Source organism: Diplotaxodon limnothrissa, linkage group LG7, assembly GCF_057381915.1.
Source record: "Diplotaxodon limnothrissa isolate DT_005_m linkage group LG7, D_limnothrissa_male_GT1.1, whole genome shotgun sequence".
NCBI classification, from domain to species: Eukaryota; Metazoa; Chordata; class Actinopteri; order Cichliformes; family Cichlidae; genus Diplotaxodon; species Diplotaxodon limnothrissa.
In genome coordinates this window covers 9,760,654-9,783,923 of record NC_140602.1, presented here as the reverse complement: position 1 = coordinate 9,783,923, position 23,270 = coordinate 9,760,654, and the positions used below count along the sequence as shown (strand labels likewise).

General features: G+C 38.6%; 1 protein-coding gene across 9 annotated transcripts in view; it reads right to left on the bottom strand.

Annotated features, from left to right (window-relative positions):
- shank3a (SH3 and multiple ankyrin repeat domains 3a) overlaps positions 1-23,270 on the bottom strand; it is a 250,984-nt gene that overhangs the window by 71,456 nt on the left and 156,258 nt on the right. For all 9 annotated transcript variants that reach the window (XM_085359158.1, XM_085359160.1, XM_085359162.1 and 6 more), the window contains 8 exons: positions 22,744-22,852; positions 22,070-22,221; positions 19,936-20,103; positions 13,720-13,836; positions 4,334-4,411; positions 3,943-4,009; positions 2,619-2,848; positions 2,317-2,486 (listed from right to left, as the gene is read on the bottom strand). In XM_085359158.1, coding sequence (XP_085215284.1) covers positions 2,317-2,486; positions 2,619-2,848; positions 3,943-4,009; positions 4,334-4,411; positions 13,720-13,836; positions 19,936-20,103; positions 22,070-22,221; positions 22,744-22,852 — 1,091 coding nt within the window. The remainder of the gene's footprint in view (positions 1-2,316; positions 2,487-2,618; positions 2,849-3,942; positions 4,010-4,333; positions 4,412-13,719; positions 13,837-19,935; positions 20,104-22,069; positions 22,222-22,743; positions 22,853-23,270) is intronic.

The window sequence follows — 23,270 nt, the reverse complement described above, 5'->3', positions numbered from 1 at the left end:
TGACGAGACAATGCTCCATTCTTGATGATTAATTATATCTTTGTGTTGTCAGCCCATTACGGCAAGTAGCCAATTAACCTTTTACGACAGAGCCAAATTTGCTTTGTCCCGATAAAACTGTGCCATATTATCATATTAACATCATGAATCATGTCTAATCATACTGTCTACTACATCAGTTGGAGTTGGAGTGAAAATCGTAGCCACAGCTTTGATTATTGTTAGATTTTGATCTTTAAATTAAAAAACAGAAGTCTAACCTGTTTACCCTTTCTATTGTCTCCATCTAAACCTTTAGCTGAAGGGTAGCCAAATCCTGGCAACACTGCACACACGTGAGGAGGAGGAAGTGATGGTGAGTTCCACAGGAACCTGCTAGAGTTGGCTGTTGACTGGCCAACTAATTTCACACTCCCCTGGCACCCATAATGCCTCTAGAGTTACCACAGGCATAAACAGAAGGTCAGAGAGTGAAACGGAGAGAGGGAGGGAGAAATATTACAGAAAAAAATATCCAAGGACAGCATCAGTCTCACTTGGGTGCAGATTCTGGCCATGGAGACCAGCTGCTCGTTTTAGGCTTTTTATACATTCTCACTTTAATTTTGTGTACAAAAGACTGCGATATTTCATTTTTCTTTACTTTCATCGTTCTGCCTTTTGTGTCACTTTATGTAAGCCTTGTGCACAGTGACGACAACAGCAAAAGATGTATATCTCTGTCAGTGACTGTTCACGCCAACGCAGCACCAGATATAGTAGAAAAGGACGCACTTACTTTGCGATCATTATTGGACATAACATGCTTCACAGAAAGAGTGGAAGGTACATTAACGATGCGGGGAGACTTTTTTTTAAATTAACTAAATTTACTTCATGTATTCCACTTCATTTGTTTCATTTTATTTGATTGTGGTACACTTAGTGCATACACTTTAGACTCTAGAGTTTTAGTGTTTAGTGATGCGTGCAAGTCTTTTATATGATTTAGCAGATTATGCTGAATGTTCTCTGGCTGCAAACTGCAGACGGATGACAAGACTATGGAGCAGTGTTTGCGTGTTTGTGTGTTAATGACAGAAAATGAGGTAAAAAACGTGAGCGCCTGTGAACGTGCGCGTGTGAGTCTCTTTGATGGATGGAGTAAAGTGACAAGAGAGTATTAGAGGAGAGAGGAGTACGGCTGGAGCTGTGTCCGTAATGCAATTCCCTTGACAGACATCAAGCTGTTTCACACAGACATCAAGCTGTTTCACACAAACACATGTACATTTGCACAGAGCGTGCGGCATCGCGGAAACACATTAGGTGGGCGCTCTATGTAGGTGATCTTGTGCTGATATATGACCATAATAAAAAGCTTAACAAGTGTCTGCAAACCAGTTTAATCTTTTGGTTCAAGATGTGATCAGAGCTCTAGTTTACTGTGCAGTTTGTCTGGTGGTTCAGAGGGGAAGAAATTCGTCCCAGCATCCTGCAGCACCAGTTCATCTGCTGTATTTATCTATCAACTACGTGACATTACTCAGAGATGTAGCTTCAGAATGTCACCACTGTCTCTCAGTATCTGTCACACAACCCAACATCTGAACAAACACACATTGGCAGCTGTCAATTGGTCCCGGTGGTGATAATCATTAGTCCCTTTCCATCTGTCTGTCTCTGACCTGTGCACGTGGTTGTGTCTCCACGTACGATTACATATACCACATCTGAAGTATGTTATTTGTGATTCCAGCACGATACCGCAGATGGGCTTGTTACATAAACAGGGTTTTTATTTATGCCTAACACTCATCATGTCACTGATCATACCAAAGCACCCTTACAACCCATGGGCCACCCAACAGCTACGCCAAATGGAACCGATACCGATCTGTATTTCAATCTGTCACTACCACATTATTAACATACATTTTTAGATCCAATACACAGTTTTGTAGCCAGGGTGGACTTTCACATGTCAAAGCCTGAATGAATAAACAAGATTCTGTACTGACTGATATTATGTCATGATTATCACAAGCAGCAGACTGTAGCAGATGGAATAGGATGCAGAAGGCTGCCTGGTGACTAACAAGTGATTCAGACACATCACATGGGGCCCTTTGCTCTCTGAAATTAGGTTTAAAAATCAAAGTAGCTAGCAAAATCACAAGGGCAATAAAAATGATGTACTTAAGTGAATAGCTGCCAAGACTGACAAATGTGAGACATGAATTAGAAACAGGAAATAAAAACAGATTCACTTTTTTTTATGAAGCTCTCTGCTAAGTTGAGTAAAAAAAACGCAACTGAACGCAGGTTATTACAAACCTGAGTCTTCCACGAGGGCCATGCCCATGAGGGTAGCCGTGGCTGTGGGACCGTCTAGGAACTGGTTTGTCATCTTCATGCATGTGATGTAGAGACGGTGAACGGGAATGGGAGGATCTGGAGCTGCCAGTACTCTGGAGACTGCTGTCAGGGATCTCTCCATGACGACTCTGATATAAGACATGTGTAAAACATCAATCACCTTCCCTGAGATCATCCTTCTCTTTTACTCCTTCACTCTTTCTTATGAATGCATTCATTTTTTTTAGGTTTACATTTCATATCTGCGCGACTTCGCTTACTTCTCCAAGGCTGCTGTGCTGTTGCCCAAAAGCAGGCAGACTGCGTAGTGAAGGGACGGGGGAGTGACCCTGGCGGCCACGGGCTTCTCTGGTTGGTTGAGCATGGATGTGATCGTGGTCCCCGTTCAGGTTGTTGTCGCTTGCAGAGCGAAGTAAGGAACGGGGTGAAGGCAGGGGGCCAGGCATCACACGTCGACGGTTGGTGTAGGAGGGAGTCTCCCTGAAAGGCACTAAGAAGAAAAATTACACATAATTATACACTGTTGGCATTTCAGTAAAACCTTAAGATGGATTTCCTAATCCACTGAAGTGGCTTATAAATCTTAGCAATTACCATATTTTAACTTTGAAGGATCAAATACAGAATAAGATAAAAAAGTATATAGAAAGGGATCACTGGACTTTTTGGAATTTGTTTGCAAAAAAATGCAATTTGTTACGAAGTTCACTGTAATTTCTATTTCAGCATGCTGAATGTAAGAAGAGACACAATGCCTTTATGACGAGAGTGAGGCATTACATCCTGCTCACACCAGATGGCAGAGTTTTCCTGTACTTTATTTCAGAGAGAGAAACTACTAAACTCAGCAGGGATCCAATAACCCTCAGGAACATTTTCCAGTTCTGTTACATTTTCATCTCTTTCACTTTTTCTTCTTTGTATTTTCCACTGTATTTAAATTATAATCACTTTCCGTGACCTCCTTCGCTATCTAGGTCGAGCTTGATGCCTCTCCAAGTCTACCTTCACTTAATTCAATTCAATTCTATTCACTCAATTCTGCGCTCTGTATTGTAAGGAAAAGCCCACATTAATACAGAAATCAGACGACCCTCTATGAGCAGGCACCTGGCAACAGTGGGAAGGAAAAACTCCCTTTTAACAAGTAGAAACTGCAAGCAGAACCAGGATCAGGGAGGAGCAGTCATCTGCCATGACTGGTAAGGGGTGAGGGTAAGGAGATCGGACAAAAGACACACTATAGAAGAGAGCCTGAGTTTAATAATCATTAATAACTTAAATGCAGATTGGTGTAGTGAGTGAAAAAAGATGAGTGAAGAAGTAACACTTAGTGCATCATGGCAAGCCCCCTACACCCTAGGCCTTTCGCAATGTAACTAGAGGAGGATTCAAAGTCACCTGATCCAGCCCTAACTGTAAGTTTCATCAAAAAGGAAATTTTTGAGCCTAATTTTAAGAGTAGAGACAGTGCCTGTCTCCCAAATCCAAACTGGTTCCACAGAAAGCCTGAAAGCTGAAGGCTGTGCCTCAGATTGTACTTTTAAATACCCTGGGAACCCCAAGTTCACTCTGTCAACTTACCAACATCTGATGCTTTGTGGACCTTAACGATTTCTGCCAGGTCAAAGTTCCCAGCTATAATAGCCACCTGGAAATGGGAACAGAGAAACGTACAGGGAGTGGAAAGGAACAACATGAAAAAACATTTCCGTCCTAACTTTTTCACTAAATATTCAACACTTTCAACACTTTGTTGAAGGAGATTGTGTAAAAATCTGTATAGCGCTACACTGACCAACCTCCATTATGTACAAGCAAATTATATTTGATGTGCATAAAACAAATGTCAGTATGTCAGTATCAATTTTCTGCTTCATCAGCTATAAAGGCTGGACTCCAACATCAGGTTGCATATTTCAGTTAATTTAGCTGTGACGTACTAGTGTGTAAACCTTTTGTATACCTCACATACCTGAAAAGCAGTCTGGCTATTGTAGTTCTTTATCTCTTTATTGGCTCCCCGGAACAGGAGAACCCGTGCACAGCTCTCCTGAAGGACAACAGAGAGTTGTGTGTGTTTACCTATAGGAGTATTACATGTCACTGTCCTTCATTCTATTGTATGCAACAGCATACAGATATGCAAACAAATACACATGATGACTCCCAAACACAGATTCTAGATAGACACAGCAATCACTTACATATGTGATTCTTTGGAGCACTTATGGATGTTGTTTTGCAGCTTCTAATTGTCCTCTCAATTAGACACGGACAGTTTAAGAAGTATAAGTCATGTTTAACGAATTGCTTCACATCTACTGTCTGCATTAGTAAAAATAGTTTTCTGAATGTCAGATCAGACAAAGTGCACCTAAAATTAACTCCTCGTCTGTTAACCAGTGCAGCTATTAATGGGCGTATCAGCGATGGGCCAAAGAAAATTGTATGTCTCCAGAATCTGTTTTCTAACATCACATGCTACTGAAAAAGGACGACCAAGAAAAGCACATCACACCATGGAGGCAAGATGAATTATTTTAAATTTACTAGGAAAAACTTTGTAACAATTCGGACATGGTTTTAGAAAGTCAAATATCAAGAGGAGTATAATAATTTGTGTGCTATGCAGCATGACAGTGGTTGCCAGAGGCAGCATTACAAGCAACCTCTTTGATCACTTCTAAAAGAAACAGACTTACAAAACTGTTTGAAAATGAGTCTGACAGAGGTGACAGTGTAAAAAAAGAACAAGAATGTCTCTTGAGAAACGCCTGTGGCTAAAACATGAATTTGTGAATTCAGGAAGAAGCCCGTTCCATGAGGTACTTTTAAAAAAATACAAGGCAGGCATGTTTGAATTCAATGAGTTTTTGACAACTAAGGCACTATTTCATGACGAGAAGCGTTGGTGGAAGAACACTTTAACTGCTGCAGGTTGAATCTAAACAAAAATATGATCTAAAGTACAAAGAGAAGTTAGCCACAGACATATGCCGTGTTCCCACTTCAGAAGGCTTACACTATTCCTATAGACATACAGTAACCTTAACCATAACTGCTACTAGTCTAGCCCTGACACTAAGGCTTCACTCCAAATTTTCTTGATCTACATTATGGCTTTTAAAACCCAAGACAGACAGGTCCTCATAGTGTGACTGTGCATACAGATTCATGTTTCCACAATATGTGAAATTATCCCCACCTATATCCACATCATTGCAGTGATACAGTACAAGGCAACATTTTTTCTAGACTTTCTTGTATTTTTTTTTTACTGGTTTTGTGCAATAGTTTTTAAGATGATTCGAAGGCCTTCAAAGGCTTTATTTGGACACTGATTGCTTTTTTCAGTCCAGTCCTGAGCATTTTCAGAGGAATATTTGCTTTTTTTTTTTTGCTTGTTTGTTTGCTTGTTAAGCAACTTAACACTAACCTATGAAACATTTAAGTATAAATGTGTCTACATGTAACAGCCAACTTAGCAAAGACCCAATTTCAAATTGTATGTTTAGGCACTTTACTGTCAAGTCATTTGTTCCCATTTATTCAGCAAATCTACTAAAAATGCCAGACAGATAATTTGTATATTTGCACTAAGACAGTGATTTTAAAACCACTAATAGAAACTTAACATATCTTGGCGTGGAAACTACAGTATCTGAAGGTCCTATCTTTAAAAAGAAAAGAAAAAAAGAAAGAAAAAGAAAACAAATCCAACAAAGTCTGAAACAGAACATGAGAGAAGCATCTGGTCCTTCAGTTGATGGATTTTCTGTTCAGTGAGCCCTCATCAGAAATGGTCTCAATGGAAGGGTAGCTTTCAAGAAGCCATTGTTAAGGAAGGAAATAAGGCAGAAAGGGCAAAGAGTTGGCAAATTACACAAGAACCGGACTAAAAATCAGTGGCAACATGGAGGGATGAATCTAACTTTGACAGAAAATGAGCAAGGATCTCAACATTATTAAAGCAGTGTGAGGTCATCTTGGCAGAGAATGGAACAAAAGACAGCCAAACTCCAGAGAAGAGAAGTACAGTTTAAAAAACCTGGAGAACCATTTCTGAAGTTTAGTTAAAAAAATTACAAGATATAGGCCGTGCTCAAGAATAAAGGTTGTCATACCAAATACTGACTTTCATGTATGTTTTAATTGTACAAACTTTACATACTGTATTTCTATATAAATGTTTCCACTTTGTAAATGCTTCAGTAAATAATAATTTTTATGACTTTGTGTATTACGTCTTGGACGTTTCCATCTAAGCAAATGTTTAGTACATATTGAATTTACTAATTGCACTGTGTCTGGCTGCGCTACACACATGTCTTTGGACTCAAATGTACTCAAATGAGTACATTTAGCAATATCAGCCAGAAAGTGTGAAAGCTCAAGTAAATATAGTAAAAAAAAAAGTTGTCGCACAAATACTTGTGGCATGACATTTTGTAGGTGGTTTGAAAAGGTATTTAACATAATATATAGCTTGTTTGAAAAGCAACAGATTAATTCGAATTCAAAAAGTGTGGGTATAAAAAACATGGGCTTAATTTAATAATAATTAAAAGAAGGAGAAGAAGAAAAAGAGGAAGGAATCTTAACAATTACAGAACAGACTTCCTGATTAGTTCACAACAACAAGTTTCCGTTTTACTCTGTGTAGAACTAGTGTGACATACTGTGTGTAAATGAGTACACACCCCTAGGCAAGAAAGCCCAGCTGTAAATTGACAGGATTGTGTGTCCATGTGCTGGCTGGTTGAGGGTCGATATGTAATTTAACACAGAGAGCAGAATTAATAGGACTAACCTTTCACTAAAATCAGCAAAGTGACTCTAGTGACTCTTAGTGAGTCACACACATTCAGGAACATGCATGCCCAGATTCATTTATTCTGTTGTTCAGTTAATACATCCATGTGGTTTTACTCTTCAGGCTGTTTATAGCAGATGATCCACTCCTGTATGCACTGGAGCACCCTCTTCTGGTAAAACACAGATGCTAGTATTGGCGGGGGATGTGATGGATCACACCTTTAATCTGTTGCTTTTCAAACAAGCTATACATTATGTTAAATACTTTTTCAAACCACCTACAAAATGTCATGCCACAAGTATTTGTGCAACAACTTTTTGTTTACAATATTTACTGGAGCTTCCACACTTTCTGGCTGATATTGCTAAATGTACTCATTTGAGTACGGCTGTATATTAGGCATGACGCCAGGTGAAACACAAAGAAATAGGAAAAGTCTCTGTAAACACTGATGGTGAATACACCGAGTATATTTAAAAATAGAGCGAGTGTTATATGCATAATATATGATTACTCTTTATGCTAATATCTAAAACACTTGAGGCTAAAATTGCCAAAAAAGCTATATAGATAAATGCCTATGGCTATTAGATTAAGTAATGCTAATCACCCATACCTCAGGCAGCTGCACACACACAGATACACACACACACATACACAGGTAAATAAACGCAGACATTTTTCAGTGTAAAGCCTCATAATCATCATTCTTCGAGAACGCTAAATGGGTACAGGTTTTCATTCACGCAGGCCTTCGAGTGCATATGAAAAATGTACAAATATATTTCCATCATCTCTTTGGTGTGACAACAGAGAAGAATGGAGAATATATATCAAGGTTAGAGAGGAATGCTACAAGTGAAAGAACAGAGGAAGATACAAAGACTATGTGAAGGTCGTTTAGAGTATAACGCGCACCGCAGTCTTTCTTTCTAGCAATGACACAACAAGGCCAGGCTAGTTCAAAAGTTTCAAAACTTTTCCAAGCAGTCTCTATAAGGAGATAGAAAGCAGCGATAATAAGTGTCTGTCACACAGACCAGGTGGACCTGAACTTTAGCATTATTAATTATTGCTTATTAATGCAACTTTGGCATTTAACCTGCAAGGTAAACATGCATGTTATATTGGTATTAACCTTGAGTATGTGTCTTGACTCAAACGTGTGTTCTAATTAACCTAAAGTCATTATGCACATGCACAGGCACGCACACACACACAGTCTAATTACAATGTGGACCACATGTGTTCCTCTTCTCTGCAAGTCTTCCTACAATAATCCATAATCCAGTTCTCACTGCTGTTTGTTAGATGTGATTACTTTAGATTCATAGACATACAAACAGAAGTGATTTAGATCAAGTACTCTTCACTAACGATCAGGTCAGTCATGTGTAAAAAGTGTGACAGATGGTTCCTCTAACAGACATGTTTATACATTTGAGGATTCCTTTTGCCCTTAAAATTGAAGCAGCAGATCTGGCATCCTTCACTGAAAAGTGAGCATGCTTTTACAGTTGTTTGTGATTAACATCAAAGAGGATTTAAAATTGAAACATTTATATCAAGCTAATATGTTATTCTTCTGTGCAACAACAATATAATAATTAACGGTCTAGCAGGATATCATTGGTCTGACTGCTTTGGATAGATCCGTTTGTGTCTTGCACAGCCTCTGTTTAATTTCACTCATCAGTGTTGCCATTTTCTACAGTACTTTGTCCCTTCTAAATCATTAAACCCATGACCTCCTAAGCATGTGAGCCCTGCCTTCATTCACTGCTTCTGCCAAGCTGAAAGCCCACTAAGTAACTTAAATAGCCAGTCAGACCCAAAGAATAGGGCCTTCGGGGCAGTGCTCAAGTACATTTTATTGATGATTACTGAATCTTTTTATTCAGCAAACTCCATCTTCATCTTTCTGTCCATCCATCTGTATGGATCTATTGACATTAGAACAACTGGTTTCCCAGTTGATTGTAGCAGTGCATTTCTTACTTTTATTGCACATAAGCATTCATGTAGGCCTGCTTTTGGCCTTCTGAACCCCCCTTCGACACAATTTTCCTGGGATTGATCAGCTCAACGTCGTATTCGTCTCGAGTGGCAGGATAACAGCAGTCCTCATCACAAGAGCTTGGACAAGATCCATTACAAAACTAAAGACTTTAAAGTTGCAGAAAAAGAAAGTTGCACAAGTAACTGTAAATTAAACTATTTACCCAGTCTGTCTGTGGCTGCAAAAAAAGCAGGCACACATGAGTTTCAATCAGTTCAGAGGATTTTATACTGGCAATATTTTCCTGAAAATATAGCTAACTACTGTTTGCTAGTGGTGTAATTCTTCAAAACCACTGTTAAGTTTATACCTTGATTTTTTTTTTTTGAAGTGATGAAAAAAATAAAGAAGAAAAAAAAGTCCACTCTCATAGTTAAGGTGCAAAGTAGGAATGATGTTGGAATACATTTGTGGTCACAGATTGAGAATTACTGTATCCCATAATCATTCCTGCATATTTAGTGCGGCCATGCAAAATACCACCTTCATACAATTAAAATCTTCAAGTCACCGGCCCTTAAATTACACAAGCTTAGGTCAAGATATTGCTTTTTTATTTAGACCTTTTAAAGAACAGTGACCAGCTACGTGACATTTTCACTGCTGAAAGAAGAAAAACGCTGGAAAAATAAGACAAACGATAGATATAAAAATGGGAGCATTAAATCTAGTGATAGCTGGAATAGGCTTCAAGCCCCCTACTCCACGCAACCCTGAAATGGTTAAGTAGGAGAAAATGGATGGATGATACCTCTAATTCAGAGCAAAGGTAAAGATCTAAACCTCAAACCAAGTCTTCATACCATTTTTTTTTCATACTAAATTTTAATGATTGATGTTTTGGGAATTTCCTGGTCTAAAAAGAGAGACCGTGACAATGTAATTGTGTAAACAGGTCCATGTTCCCACTACATGAGTAATACATTACACACACTCTTCTGAGCAGTGAACATGAAGTGCCTTAAATCACACGAATGTGTTACAAACAATAAGTATTAAGTATTTATACTGTGTTCACCACACACACACACACACACAGATAATGTGATGTTGATCATCATGACTGAAATTAGCTGTGCAGCACTAAGTTAAACCACAACATTCCAACACACACAAACACACACGTTTCAGTTCATTTGGGAGAGAGAAAGCGAGAGGAGAAAGCACTTATTTAATGTTAATCAAATCTCTGCTTCCCAGCAAAGCTGTACAAAAGCATCTTCTCTTTGAGAAGCCTTAACCTAGCCTAGTGTATCACATTTAATACATGCAGTTCTTTGACACTTCTACATCATCAGTGTGATTTTTACCCCCTGAAAAAACAAAATAAATTGCACAGCCAGATGTAGCGAATACAATACAATTCAAAAGTCATTCACGGAAATTCCAATTTCATTAATTTTATTTAAAACAAATTTGTCAGATGGTTCAATAAACTCTCCATTTTCAAAAATTAGAATTTTCAAGGTTCAGGCTTCATGGGGTTAAACCAAAAAGCACCTGGCTGCTCTACATCTACATGGTTTGCTCAGGAGAATTCTGGTTTATACTGCCCTCATCTCCCACTACCCTAATCTACTTTTTGTTCATTCATATTACGAAATACTGCACGTTAACATCAAGCATTTATCCTCATTATTATTAATATTATTATTATTGTTATTAAAATATTGTTTTATTTGAAGCTACTATATCTAGATTTGAAGCTACATGCAGATTTTCTTGTAGATTACACGGATGTCAAACTCACTAAGACTCACAGCCATCTGGCACTATGAAAGCTGGTAGGCACGTATTCACAGATTTATACTTGGATTTGTGCAGTTTTGTTTTGTTTTTTTCTGTTTGGTTTCACCAGAACAAAATACAAACTAATTCTATAAACAAGTATTTACTATCGTACTATAGCCTGATAAAAGTTTTCAATTATCTGAAAATGTTGGAAACAGTGAAATTAGACTGGGTGATATTTATTAACACGGGAATGGAAACTGTAGCTTATTTAAAACTGGTACACAATTCTCCTGCCATAAATATTTAATGCGTGCAAACCCGAAGTGGGAAATAGTGCCCTACATGCACCATTTACTGTTTGAGTAAGATTTGCTAAATAAGTATATAATGCCTAGTCTGTCAGACAAAGTTTTATTCTAAAAATTAAACAATCTATGAATACGTACTCACCGGACACATTATAACTGCTCAGCCAATCAAATTTCAGCAGTACATTGCACTTAGTCATTTAGACATAGTCAAGATGACCAGCTGAAGTTTAAATTGAGCATCAGTGCAGTGCAAAAATCTCTTGTTAATGCTGGTCAGAGGAGAATGATTCCTCTGAGTTGGTCAGAAGGCGACTCAAAATCCACTTGTTATAACACGAAAAACCTTGAAAACCTTTTCCTTGAAAAACAGGAAATGGAGCCAACAGAAGATTGGAAAATAAACATCACCAAATAAGCACTGTTTAAATACATCAGTCTGCCTGAACCATGTCCATCCCTATGCATGTATGACCACACCTATCTTCTAAAAGCTGCTTCCAGCAAGGTAACGAACCGTCTCACAAAGCTCAGATAATATCCGACTGGTTTCTTGAACGTGACAATGTGTTCACTGTATTCAAAAAGCCTGAAAAGGGAGATTCACAGGACGGATATGCAGTAAATTTGCAGCAACTGTGTGATGCTATCATGGCAGTAGTAATCACTGAGAAAATGTTTCTAGCACCTTATTGAATCTACACCACAAAGAATTAAAACTGCTGTGAAGGCAAAAGTCCAACCCAATGCCAGCAAGGTATACCAAAAGAAGTGAATGGCATGTTTATATGCGCTGCACTGACATCTTCAGTATGAGAAACGTGGGCTTAGCGTTAAGAGCAATAGACGGGGCATGGAAGCTGTATGGCAATTATAAGCAGGCTCAAATGCATCTTTGTTTAGAAACACGATCTGCAAAGCATCAAGAATTAAATTACATTCTATCCCTGCCTGGTGCATACTTTAATGCAAACTGTATTAGTAACCCACAACTGATAAAATATCTCTAATTGTTGCTCACTTCAGTGGCACAACCACACTTAGACCAATTCTCTTCAGTTGGCCTTTTTAGCCTGGCATCAAAATTCATACAATGGAGAAAATTGCCAGGTGGATTATTCCTGTGGTTTCGACGTTATGAATCCGTCGACGTTATGAAACACACACAAACACTCGATGCAGCGTGGTGGCTGTTCTGTAACTTTACAGACACTGTAAGTAACATCCCTGGAGTCTCTGAGCTTAATATATGTCCTTGACCAAGAAAGTTGAATGGCACAGCGTTCAGTGCTGTAGCACAATCATTGCTTCTACTATTCGTGGAAAACAGGCATAGACAAATACTTACACTGAAAGAATATATCGTCAGAGTATTCAAATCCTTCACCTTTTGCATGCTTTATGGTATTCAGCTAGTAGGGTACAGTATAGAAAAGGAGACCCTGTTTTTGTAAAGGTACCACAGTTCACACACTGGTAAATAAGGCACTGATCAGAGCAAGGATATATCTTATCCTTTGATTCTTCCACAAAGCCCTCAATAAATCGGAAAAAAGATTAAGCCTGGATCCTGCAGCATATTCCTAGACAAACTGAGTAGCTTAGAGGAAGGGTCACAGTCAAGGAGTCAACCAAAAACCCAGTAGTTGCCCTAAATGAGGTTTAGAAGTCCTCTACAGAGACTGGGGCAGTTGAAAGGATAACAGAACTCTATCAATTAGTAAAAGATCAAGACAACAATGAAATGGCTTCAGGACAAGTTTCTGACTGTGACTGGTGCAGCCAAAGGGCAAATGGAGCTTGAGAGGATCTGTCAGGAAGATTAAAATAAACTGACCAAATCCAGGTGTGTAAAGCCTGTAGAGGCTTAACCAAGAAGACTCAAGAATGCACTGGCTCCCAAGTGTCTGAAAAGATCTGAAATCCTTTGTAAATAAATTTTCTTTTGTTTTATGCATATATTTGTTTACTTCATCCTTATGGGTTATTGAGTATTTACCGATATGAAAAACATTACAATGAAGTCCAATAAAGGATTGTGCACATGCAGGATTTCTCAGACCTACTTCACAGACAACAGATGTACAGTGCAAGATTTTTGAGTTATTCCTAATAGAATATTTATGTATAATTTTAGTTTTTTTAGACAACAAAAATCACTAGTCTAAAGCGTATTAAGAAAGCCAACACACTCAGCTGAGAAGCTAGCTCTGGTGCCTGTCGTATAATGTAAATGCATCAAAGAGCCATTAACCACCATGTCCTTGATTTTTCACCCTGCTACTGAATGTGACATTTCTCTGCTGTACTGGCACTAAACATCTACACTGGATGTAAACTGTGTAACGCACAGGGCTACAACACAAATGCAATTCCCTTCATTCTCCAAGCAAATAGTCCATAAATGTTATTTATGTTTTTCCTGAAACAAGTGTTTGTACCTGGTTGTAGAGCGCACACACATGCAGAGCCGTGTTTCCAGATGCATTTTGAGCACTCATGTCGGCTCCATAGAATAGCAGGTGTTCCAAATGCTGCACATGGCCATAGCGACATGCCTGAAAGGACAGAGATAAAACATTTACACTAACAGAGTCAAAAAGAAGTAAACACGGTCTCTGGGAAAATAATGCAAATTAATGGGATAACAGTGATATATGTAGGGAAATGAAATGTTTTAAAGAATGACAAAGTCCAGAAATGAACCACAGATGCAATCTGCATTTGCAACTTAAATAAGTAAATTAGTCAATTTTCGGGTCTTAAGGTTCATCAAGAGCCAAAGGGCAATAATCGCTGTATTAAAATAGTCCAAAATAACAGGCAAATGTAGCAATTTCGCCAACAAGGTAACAGAGACTTGTTGCTTGTTAAATGCCCCATCACCCCTGCAAGGAACTGTTATAAGCCAAGAAAAATCTCTCTTTAAAATGGCCAAATTAATATAATGTAACCTTAATCTTTTCTTCATCACAATATACAACTGTATACTGGAATAGTTTGAATTTATCATAATCATAATACAAAGAGAAGCCAAGATATCTTTCTATGTCTTTATACAGATTATCTAAATGGTTGAAAGCTAATCTTCAGACCATGCTTTTCCTTGAGCTAATTCCTTTCTAAAAAATATTCTCACCTATGCTAACAGTTTCTAAACAGAAGAGGAAATCTTATTTGCATCACCTAAGGCTAAATGAAATCTGTGAAGCTCTGCTGGCAAGAGTTATGCCTTTTCCTACTTTTTCTGCTTCTTGTTTCACATAACTCTGAGCAATAAACTTTTCATCTAATCTCTATCTTTTCCTTCTTCTTTTTTGTCTCCAAATCTGTAGTTTGTGCGCCTTACTGACAAAGAGGTACACGATTCTCCCCAGCAATTGTTCTCTCACTTCTGTATTCTGTCTCGCTAACAGTGTATGACAGCAGTGCGAATGTGCACAAATGATTCTGGGATTGTTGTTGGTTATCAGCCCTTTTGCAGTGTATCCTATTGTACACAATACATGCCCAAGGAATGCTAATGCTCGGAAGGGCACAGAGAAGGGGAGAGATGTGGAAGGAGAGTTAAAATGAAAGGATTGGAGTAAAAGTGTGATGGACTGAAGAATTCTTAGATTTACTTTATTTTTGGGTAATAGTGAAAACATACATAAGAACAAATAACTGTAAAAGCATCTTTGCTCTCTTATCCTAAACCCCCTCTATATTTTCAGCAAAGAGACTTCCTGGGTGATTTCACTAAACTCTTTTACGCAATCTTGTCATGAATTGCTTTTTAACACCACTTCCTTAAAAAGTAAGAAGGTGTGTGTTGGTGAGATGTGGTTATTAGCATAATCTGCACTAAAGTTGCTTTGTGGATGTCTTTCTTGGGCTGTGTGGCCAGGCCCCGGAAGGCCATACACAAAACCACAGATGCAGTAAAACAGTAAAAAGTTTATTCTAAATTCATTCAAGTGTCCTTGGGTAAAATACGGAACTCCAAGTTTCTCTGCTGTAATTGGTGTGTCAGTGTTTGTGTGAACGGTTGAAAGAAAAGTGCATGATAAAGAGCTTTGTACAAGCAGTATGCTTGAGAAGTAAGTAAGTGTAGACTGTTTTGACATTTCACTACAGAAATGTAGAGGCTGAGTGAATGCCATAAAATCTCTTAAACAGCATCTAGATATCCCTTCGCGTATGAGGCCTTTTCGTCTTTCCAGTACAGCGAGCTTCCTTTGAGCTGACATGTTCAATAAAACCCTCACAAACACAAAGGCTGGTTTAGTTCACAAATAACTTTTGCATTTCGTTTAAGACTTTTATTAATTTTGTTTATTTTCCTTGGAAACAAAGTTCACTTTAACTAATCTCTGCAATCAAAAACAAATTGAGAATGTTTGATCTTGCTCATAATAACTTCCAAGTAAGAATAATTGCAATACCTTGAGATCAAACACACTTAAGCAGTGTTGTCTAAGTAACTATGGAGAAAAAGAAAAACAGACAGATGAAGGTGAAATTCATGTCAACATGTAATAAAAAAGGTTTGTGTGGGAGACAGGCAAACAGATACTGACATGATCCACGCAGCCCCTCTTTAATGATCCGCGTTCCTCTTGGTCCTAACTTCAAATTTCTTATTATATTCACGGGAGGAATACACAACCCCCCCCTCCTCCTAATATAAAGCCATAAACATTTGTAAAGACAAAGAAGGTTCCCATTCAAATACACTAAGCTTGATTCTGTTACTATGTTGCCACTCAACATTTGAAATGCAAGAACTTTCAGACATAAAAATCCTGACACAAATAAAAACACTATATAGGGACTATGCATTATCTTTATAGGGCATGACAAACCTGTATGTGTGTGTGTGTGTGTGTCTAACATTATATTTCTACTAATAGTAAGCAGGTAGTAAATACAGTAAAAAAAATACTGTCGAAATACTAAAAGTATCCATAAATGACTCAATGTGTATTTACAGCCACTTTAGGTTGGTAATAACTCAGACACAACTGCATATTTTCTAGGACAGTAGGCAACAAGTGGTTAAAAGCACTTCGATTTGCCCGTTAATTTAAGCAACCTTACTTATTTTTCACGGGCTTTCTTGGCCAAAGCCCAAGTTTAATAATGTGCTTTCTATAAACTAGGCTATTACTTTCCAGGTCTTCTTATACAGTTATTGTTCATGGCTATACTCTTTTATAAAAGGTCTACAATCAGACTCAGTAAGTCTTTCCACCTGTGTACTCTTTACACGTGCTTTGGAAGAGGTATATTCATCATTAAAACAAGTAGAAAAACAAAATCAGCACCATGGACAGTTTCAGGAGGGAGGGAAGCAGGTGCAAAATATGACATGAACTTCTCCATAAAGCGAGCAAGATATGTGTGTACATAAGTATATGTGCATAATACTTCAATATAACTGCGGTAATGACTGTCCCAAACAATTGGAAGCACAAATTTCACAGGTCCTGAGCCTCAGTTATGTATAAACAGTAGCTCAGTTTGTTTTTTGTTATTTTCGGAGGCAATCTGTGCTCAGAGATTTCTGTTGACACTCCTGCAGATTATTTGCGCACCGGGAGACACACTTCATAAAACTCAGATTGATCTCCCCTCTCACCAGCTTTCCCAGTGTGCCCTACTACAGTTATTTGTTGACTCACATTCGCACCCACTTCACACATATGTTGGTGAGTTGTCCAGAGGTGACATAAGAGCCTGGACCTGTCTAGCATTATGTGGACAATTTACGCTGCCTATACAACAGTGGTGTAAGTAATTTGTCTTAAAAGATTAGCCAAAACCTCTAACGCACAGGTCTCATGCCTTTTTGATAGTATATACTAGTGCTGTCAAAATTAACGTGTTAACGTAAACTAATCCGCCATTACGGTCAACGCGATTACAATGTCCAAGTAGAGTTAGCCTCGCACGTGCGCAAATGGGCAGTAGATCTGGTAGTGACGGGCAGCTGAAACAATCAACTCAATATGGAAGATGATAAATGCACATTTGCCCTATCGACGGGAAATTTGAGTATTAAAAAAATAACAAGACAGAACAGTCGACCGACATAAAGTATTATGCACATTGTGCAAGAAGGAATTTTCTTTTCACCAAAGCACTTCCAGCTTAAAATATCACATTGACGCGAAGCACACATTAATCGGGAATGCTGCTCGGACTTTGGCTAAAGTGTCAGCCAGCTTGCCACAAACCACTCACGGAGCATCGGGGACTCAGTAAGTCTATCTCTGACATATTGACTGACACAATTGCCAAGTGGATTGCAACAAACTACTGACCTATTAATTATTGTTGAGAATACGCGCTTTAAAAAGCTTTGGTTTCAAGGACTTGAAGCGCCTCCCCAAGAGTGACAGAGAGAGAGAGTGGATACATTTTGTTAACATGAATGTTCGAGATGTTCAATAAACATGTTAAGTGCGTATATTTTCCCTTTTTTCTCGAGTCTGTTTGCTCATGCAAAATGAAATTAGATTAATATAGAATAAAAATGGAGGATATTTACTCAGAATCAGAGAGACTTTATTTATCCCCAAGGGGCAATTAAGATACAACAGAGCAGCATGATGCTAAAAATAAGGACATGGCATAAAGAGGCAATAAGAATGAGATTTAAAAAAAAAAAAAAAAAAACTTAAAATATACAGTATATACACAGTTTTAAAATTACATTGACTGAATACGTGAGTAAATAACTGTAAGTGACTAAAGGTGAATAAAGTGTCGACAGAATAAAAATATTAATTGTGATTTAAATTGTGATTAATCAAAATTAATCCACTGTAACCCTGTGATGAATCTGATTAAACATTTTAATTGTTTGATAGCACTAGTATATGTTATATATTAGTGTATACTTACCTATCAGTATATAGGTTTTTTAAAAAGATGTATTTCACAGGAGAGAACCTGTGTTAAAAGATTCAAGAAATCTATTCAAATTCTCTTTGAATTTAAGGATACATTCTTTGTGTTTATTCTGCATTTACTTTATTGTATTGCATAAATGTCAGTTACAAGCTTAAATATAAAGTTGAAAAAATGTAATTGCAACCAGGCTATTGATCAAGTAATTGCGTTTAATCGCAATTAATTACAGAAAATTGTGAGATTAATTACATCATTTTTTTAATCTATTGATAGAGCTAGTATATCCCTAATACAATGCTTTTGTTAAACTGATTTTATATAAAGAGTCACAGGTTTTCAAAACTATAAAATAGTCTGTACACAGCCCTACAATGTTATCTGTGTGTATGTGTGTGCATGCAAGTGCGCATGTCTGAGCAGAACAGTTTAAGTCCAAAACCATTATAGTGAAGACACTTTCTGTCCTGAAGATTTCAAAGAGAGGTTTAAGGCTTAAGATTCAGCTATTTGGCTGTGGTTAATTTGGTTTAGGGTAAACATGTGGTTTGGGTTAGGGCAGTGGTTCCCAAACTCTTTTTGCTAGGCCCCCCTTTGTTTTACAAGAAAAATGTTCGTGCCCCCCACCACCACCACCACCACCCCACACGCACAAACACATCCTCCAACCACACACACCCATATTTTGCTCCACTGCGGTTTATTTCACACCTCAAACATTTAGTAAACAATTAAGCAAATACAAGTAAACTGCAATAAATGACAGGTAGTAATAAAATAAACTACTAACTCTTTTACGCTACGTCCGCACCTACACGGGTATTTTTGAAAACGCAGCTGTTTCATCCACACGTAAACGGCGTTTCGAATCACCGAAAACTGAGATTTTTTAAAACTCCCTTTTTGCGTTTACGTGTGGACGAGGAATACAGAGTTCGTCGCGCAACGTCAAAGGTATGTGCCTTTTTTCACGTCACGCTGTGCGCCACGTTATTGTTTACATGAGATGAATTGCAGAGAGACAAAATACTGTTACTGTTAATCTGACTATCTGCAGGTTTTACACGCTTACATACACACAGAGTTACTGTCCCTCCATTTAGAAAGGCAGAGGCGTCACGGTGTAATTATTTTACCTGTAGTTGTTTTTTTTCCTGTGTAATAATATTCAACATTGTTATCAATACATTTTTCAAAAAATGCCTCTCTGTGCAAAATGGGTTTAAACACATAAACAGCTGTAGGATACTGTTAGTCCGTGATTTGAACCAGGGGAACAAATCGTGGCAGGAACTGCCTGATATTATTTGTATCCCGCTGTAACTTTACTGTATAAAGAGCTAACATCTCCAAAATGTCAGGAGTAATTAGTCATTACAACAAGTGTTTGTGAACTAAAAATCAAGAATGTGGGATACTGTTTGTCCCTGATTTGAACAGCCCAGCACGTGCTCCCGACGAAGGGAAAACCAATTATGCAGGGGAGACCTACCTTGGCACTTGTACAGGTGAAACCAAAGGGAAGATATGCTTCACCATATTTTCTAGTCTTTGGCTTAGAATGAAGTTGGTTTGGAAACATATTCAGCTATGCTTCATCTCCTGCTTTGCGTTTCTGTAGGCGCCCCGTGCTAGCAGTGTCCAAGCGTTTTGTTCCCCCCACTTTTCCCTGCCATGGCTCTGCGCCCCCCCCCTAGGGGGCGGGCCCCACACTTTGGGAAGGTCTGGGTTAGGGTAATGTGTGTATTACTGTGTATTACCTGGTGTATCTCCTGCCAGCCATTCTCATCCACACAGCCGACCTGTGCATGATCGTGCAGCAGCAGCTCACAGCAGTAGGGATCTCCTCCTACCATCGAACTGTGGTAGAGAGGAGTTAGCCCCCTGCTGTCTTTATAGTCAGGAGATGCACCCAAGTCCAACAGCGTCTAGTGGGAAAAGAGGCAAGTTTAAGGTTTTAAGTCACCAGTTTTGGTTGAATTTTCACAGTGAAATGGGAAGATAAAAGAGACCTTTGCATGGATGAATAACAATAACCAAAAATAATAAATAAGAATTAAAATACAAGTTAATGTTTACACTTTACTAGTTAAAGATACAAGATAAAAGCTTTTTTAAAGTTGTTTTCTATTGCTGTTATGACGCTAAGAATATCAGCATTAGGGCTGCCACAAACGATTATTTTGATAGTCGACTAGTCACCGATTATTTTTGCAATTAGTCGACTAATCAGATCATGCATCCATTGAACATAAAACATACAGCTTATTGCACCAGAATGCATCTGCTCTTATATGACTATCATTAGCTTACAGCTTTAAGTGTTTAAGATATGTGCTAACTAAAAATAAAGACAAGATGATAGTTTATTAAATTTTAATGAAGTTTGCAGATTGCTTCGGTGGAGTTTAATAAACTCAGCCGTCTGCTCCTTGCTATCTAAAATATAACTGGACACCGGAGTATATTCTCGAGCATCTCACACTTCTGATAATCAGTTGTCTGCTTGACGTTTATTCAGCTGTGTAAAAACTATAACTTTAATCTCAGCCAAACCGATTTACTCAGGAACAAATAAAATACTGAAAAAAGCCAAACAATAAGATTTTTAAGTTATCTAAGTGATTTGTATATGTTTAACCTGAGTAGCGAAAGATAGCAGTGGGTGTGAAAACGAGTCCACTGGCTCTAGTGAGCCTGTAACCCCGGCTAGCTAAGAAGCTAGTGGGTAACAGACATCTCTGAAAACGTCTGAGCGCTTTTGAAAATATGTGGTGTCTTGATAAACTGAGCAGATATTTGAGGTTTACACAGCTACATTCTCATCTGAAAATATGTTAAACGTTTATTTTGTGACCCAGAAAGAATAATAAGAGTAATATTAAAACTAACTAGCTGCCGCCATTGTTGGAAACTGCGCTGGGCCGCGCTATGAATTCTGGGACACAGTTTCTTCTTCTTTGGCGTTTAACGGCAACTGGCATCCTTGTACATGCAGTGCTGCCATCTTCTGTTTCAGTCCGTTATTACACTCTTAAATCCTACTACTTATTCCTGCGGCTTTTGTGATCTTACAAAGCTTCAAACGATGCGTCGACTATTAAATCAGTCCTCGACGATTTTGATAATTGACGTAATTGTGACTAGTCGACTAATCGTGGCAGCCCTAATCAGCATCCTCCTTTCCTCCCACTTATTTTCCTTCCAATTCTTGAATTCTGTCACCCTAAAGGTCTCACTTAATTCCATCCATTCATGCTGTCATAAGCTGATAGCATGAAGCTGTCATAGGCTGAGAGATCAGGCACACACTGGACAGGCTGCCAGTTCTTTATACTGTTTAACATTAAATTTATAATTCTTGTGTGTTCAAATGCTGAACCTTGCATGTTCAGGCACCTGTTTATGTTAAAGAGCTACTGTAGGCTTATAATAGAAAGCCAGTAGAAAGCTGACATCATCCAATCAAGGCTTGTTGAGAGGCTCAGGAAAAAGCTGGCAGTACTTTTTAGGCTGTAGCTACTGCAATTTGTAACTCTCTCCTATTGGATCTTTAGGATCATTCAATACCATAACTGTGGTATCAAAAGTGGAAATAACTCATTCCAGTTTCAACAGTTCAGTTTCAACAGGAAACATGACTCACACAACCCATTTCATTTGGGTTACAAGCCTCCTCAAACCAGACACATGCAAGGCCATTCAGTGATTCAGTGATTATGTCAGCATATTCAAAGTTCAATCTCACACATTTAGTAAGTGCCCTCTGTGCTCGATAGCTCAAGCACCTGCTGCCAGACATTACCTGCCCATACATTCTCCTTTTCTAGACGGGGAGTTTGCATGAATGTGGTTGAGCCGGCTGAACTGTATATACGTGTGAAATGTGCTCACTATAAGTGCTGTATGGTTTTTGCTGCGCACGGCCTTGTGCAGAGCAGTAATCCCATCTTTTGTTCTGAAGTCCAGATGTGCCCCTCCACTTTTCAGCACCTTGATGAGCTCTGCACAGCTCTCCAGCTGTGCTGCTAGCGTTAGAGGACATTCTGCAAGCACAAGGAAGCAAAGAACACTTTTGAAAACTCAGCTTATTTCCACTGACATTATTGTGCATTCTTCCCCCAAAACATCCACCACTTGAATCGCTGCATTTTTTTTGGGACAAAATTGTCTGTGGCTTTACATTTTCAATGACTCTGCAGTTGGATCACTGCCTTTTTCAGTCGAGATTGTCACCCTCCTGTCTGCTGGCTGCTTCCAGTTGGTGTTAAATCAGCCTATTCTCATGTTTCCCTCACTTCGCAGCTCATCTGCTACACTACAGGTCACCCAGCATTGAAATCTCCTTTATGACTGGACAAACATTTGCATATACACGAGGAGATTAGCAAAGAGAGTAATCCAGCTTTACCCGCTATGCAGAAGGCTTATTTCAGAAAATCCATATATGGTCATTTGTGATGAAGACAGAAGGAGAGAAATGACAAATCAAGGATGGAGAAAAACAATCATCAACAATAAGTAAACTCAAGTATGGCAGGGATGGGAATCTTAGCAGACTTGCTCACCTCCTGTGTCTGGATCATGGAAGTTAGGGTCCAGGCCTTTTTCCAGGAACCTTGAGACCTTTTCAATGTTCCTCTGCTGCACATACTCCATGAATTTCTTCAGGTTTGCCTAATGGAGGGAGACAAGGGAACGGGGAGATGGGGAAGAGGAGGAAAAAACAGCTGTGATTGGATGATGTCAGACTCCTGTGGATGGGGATGTTTAATAATGCAGTCCAGAGATGAAAGCTGAAGTCATTGCTTACTCTCCTTCTGTGTTTGAAGGTTTTATTTCTGTTCAGTCATGGCAAGCTAATGGAACATGTTCAGAAGATACGGTATATAAGCTATTATAGGACAGACCAAAAAAAGAAATGGACAGAGCTGCAAAACAGCACTGATAGGAAGAGTTTTCCTTTGGAGATTAGCGGCAAGAAAATGAGATCCTGAGGCTAACGTCATATTTTGAGTTCAGATGTAATGGTTATAACACACACACACTAGGGCTGGGCGATATGACCCAAAATTCATATCTCGATATTTTTTAC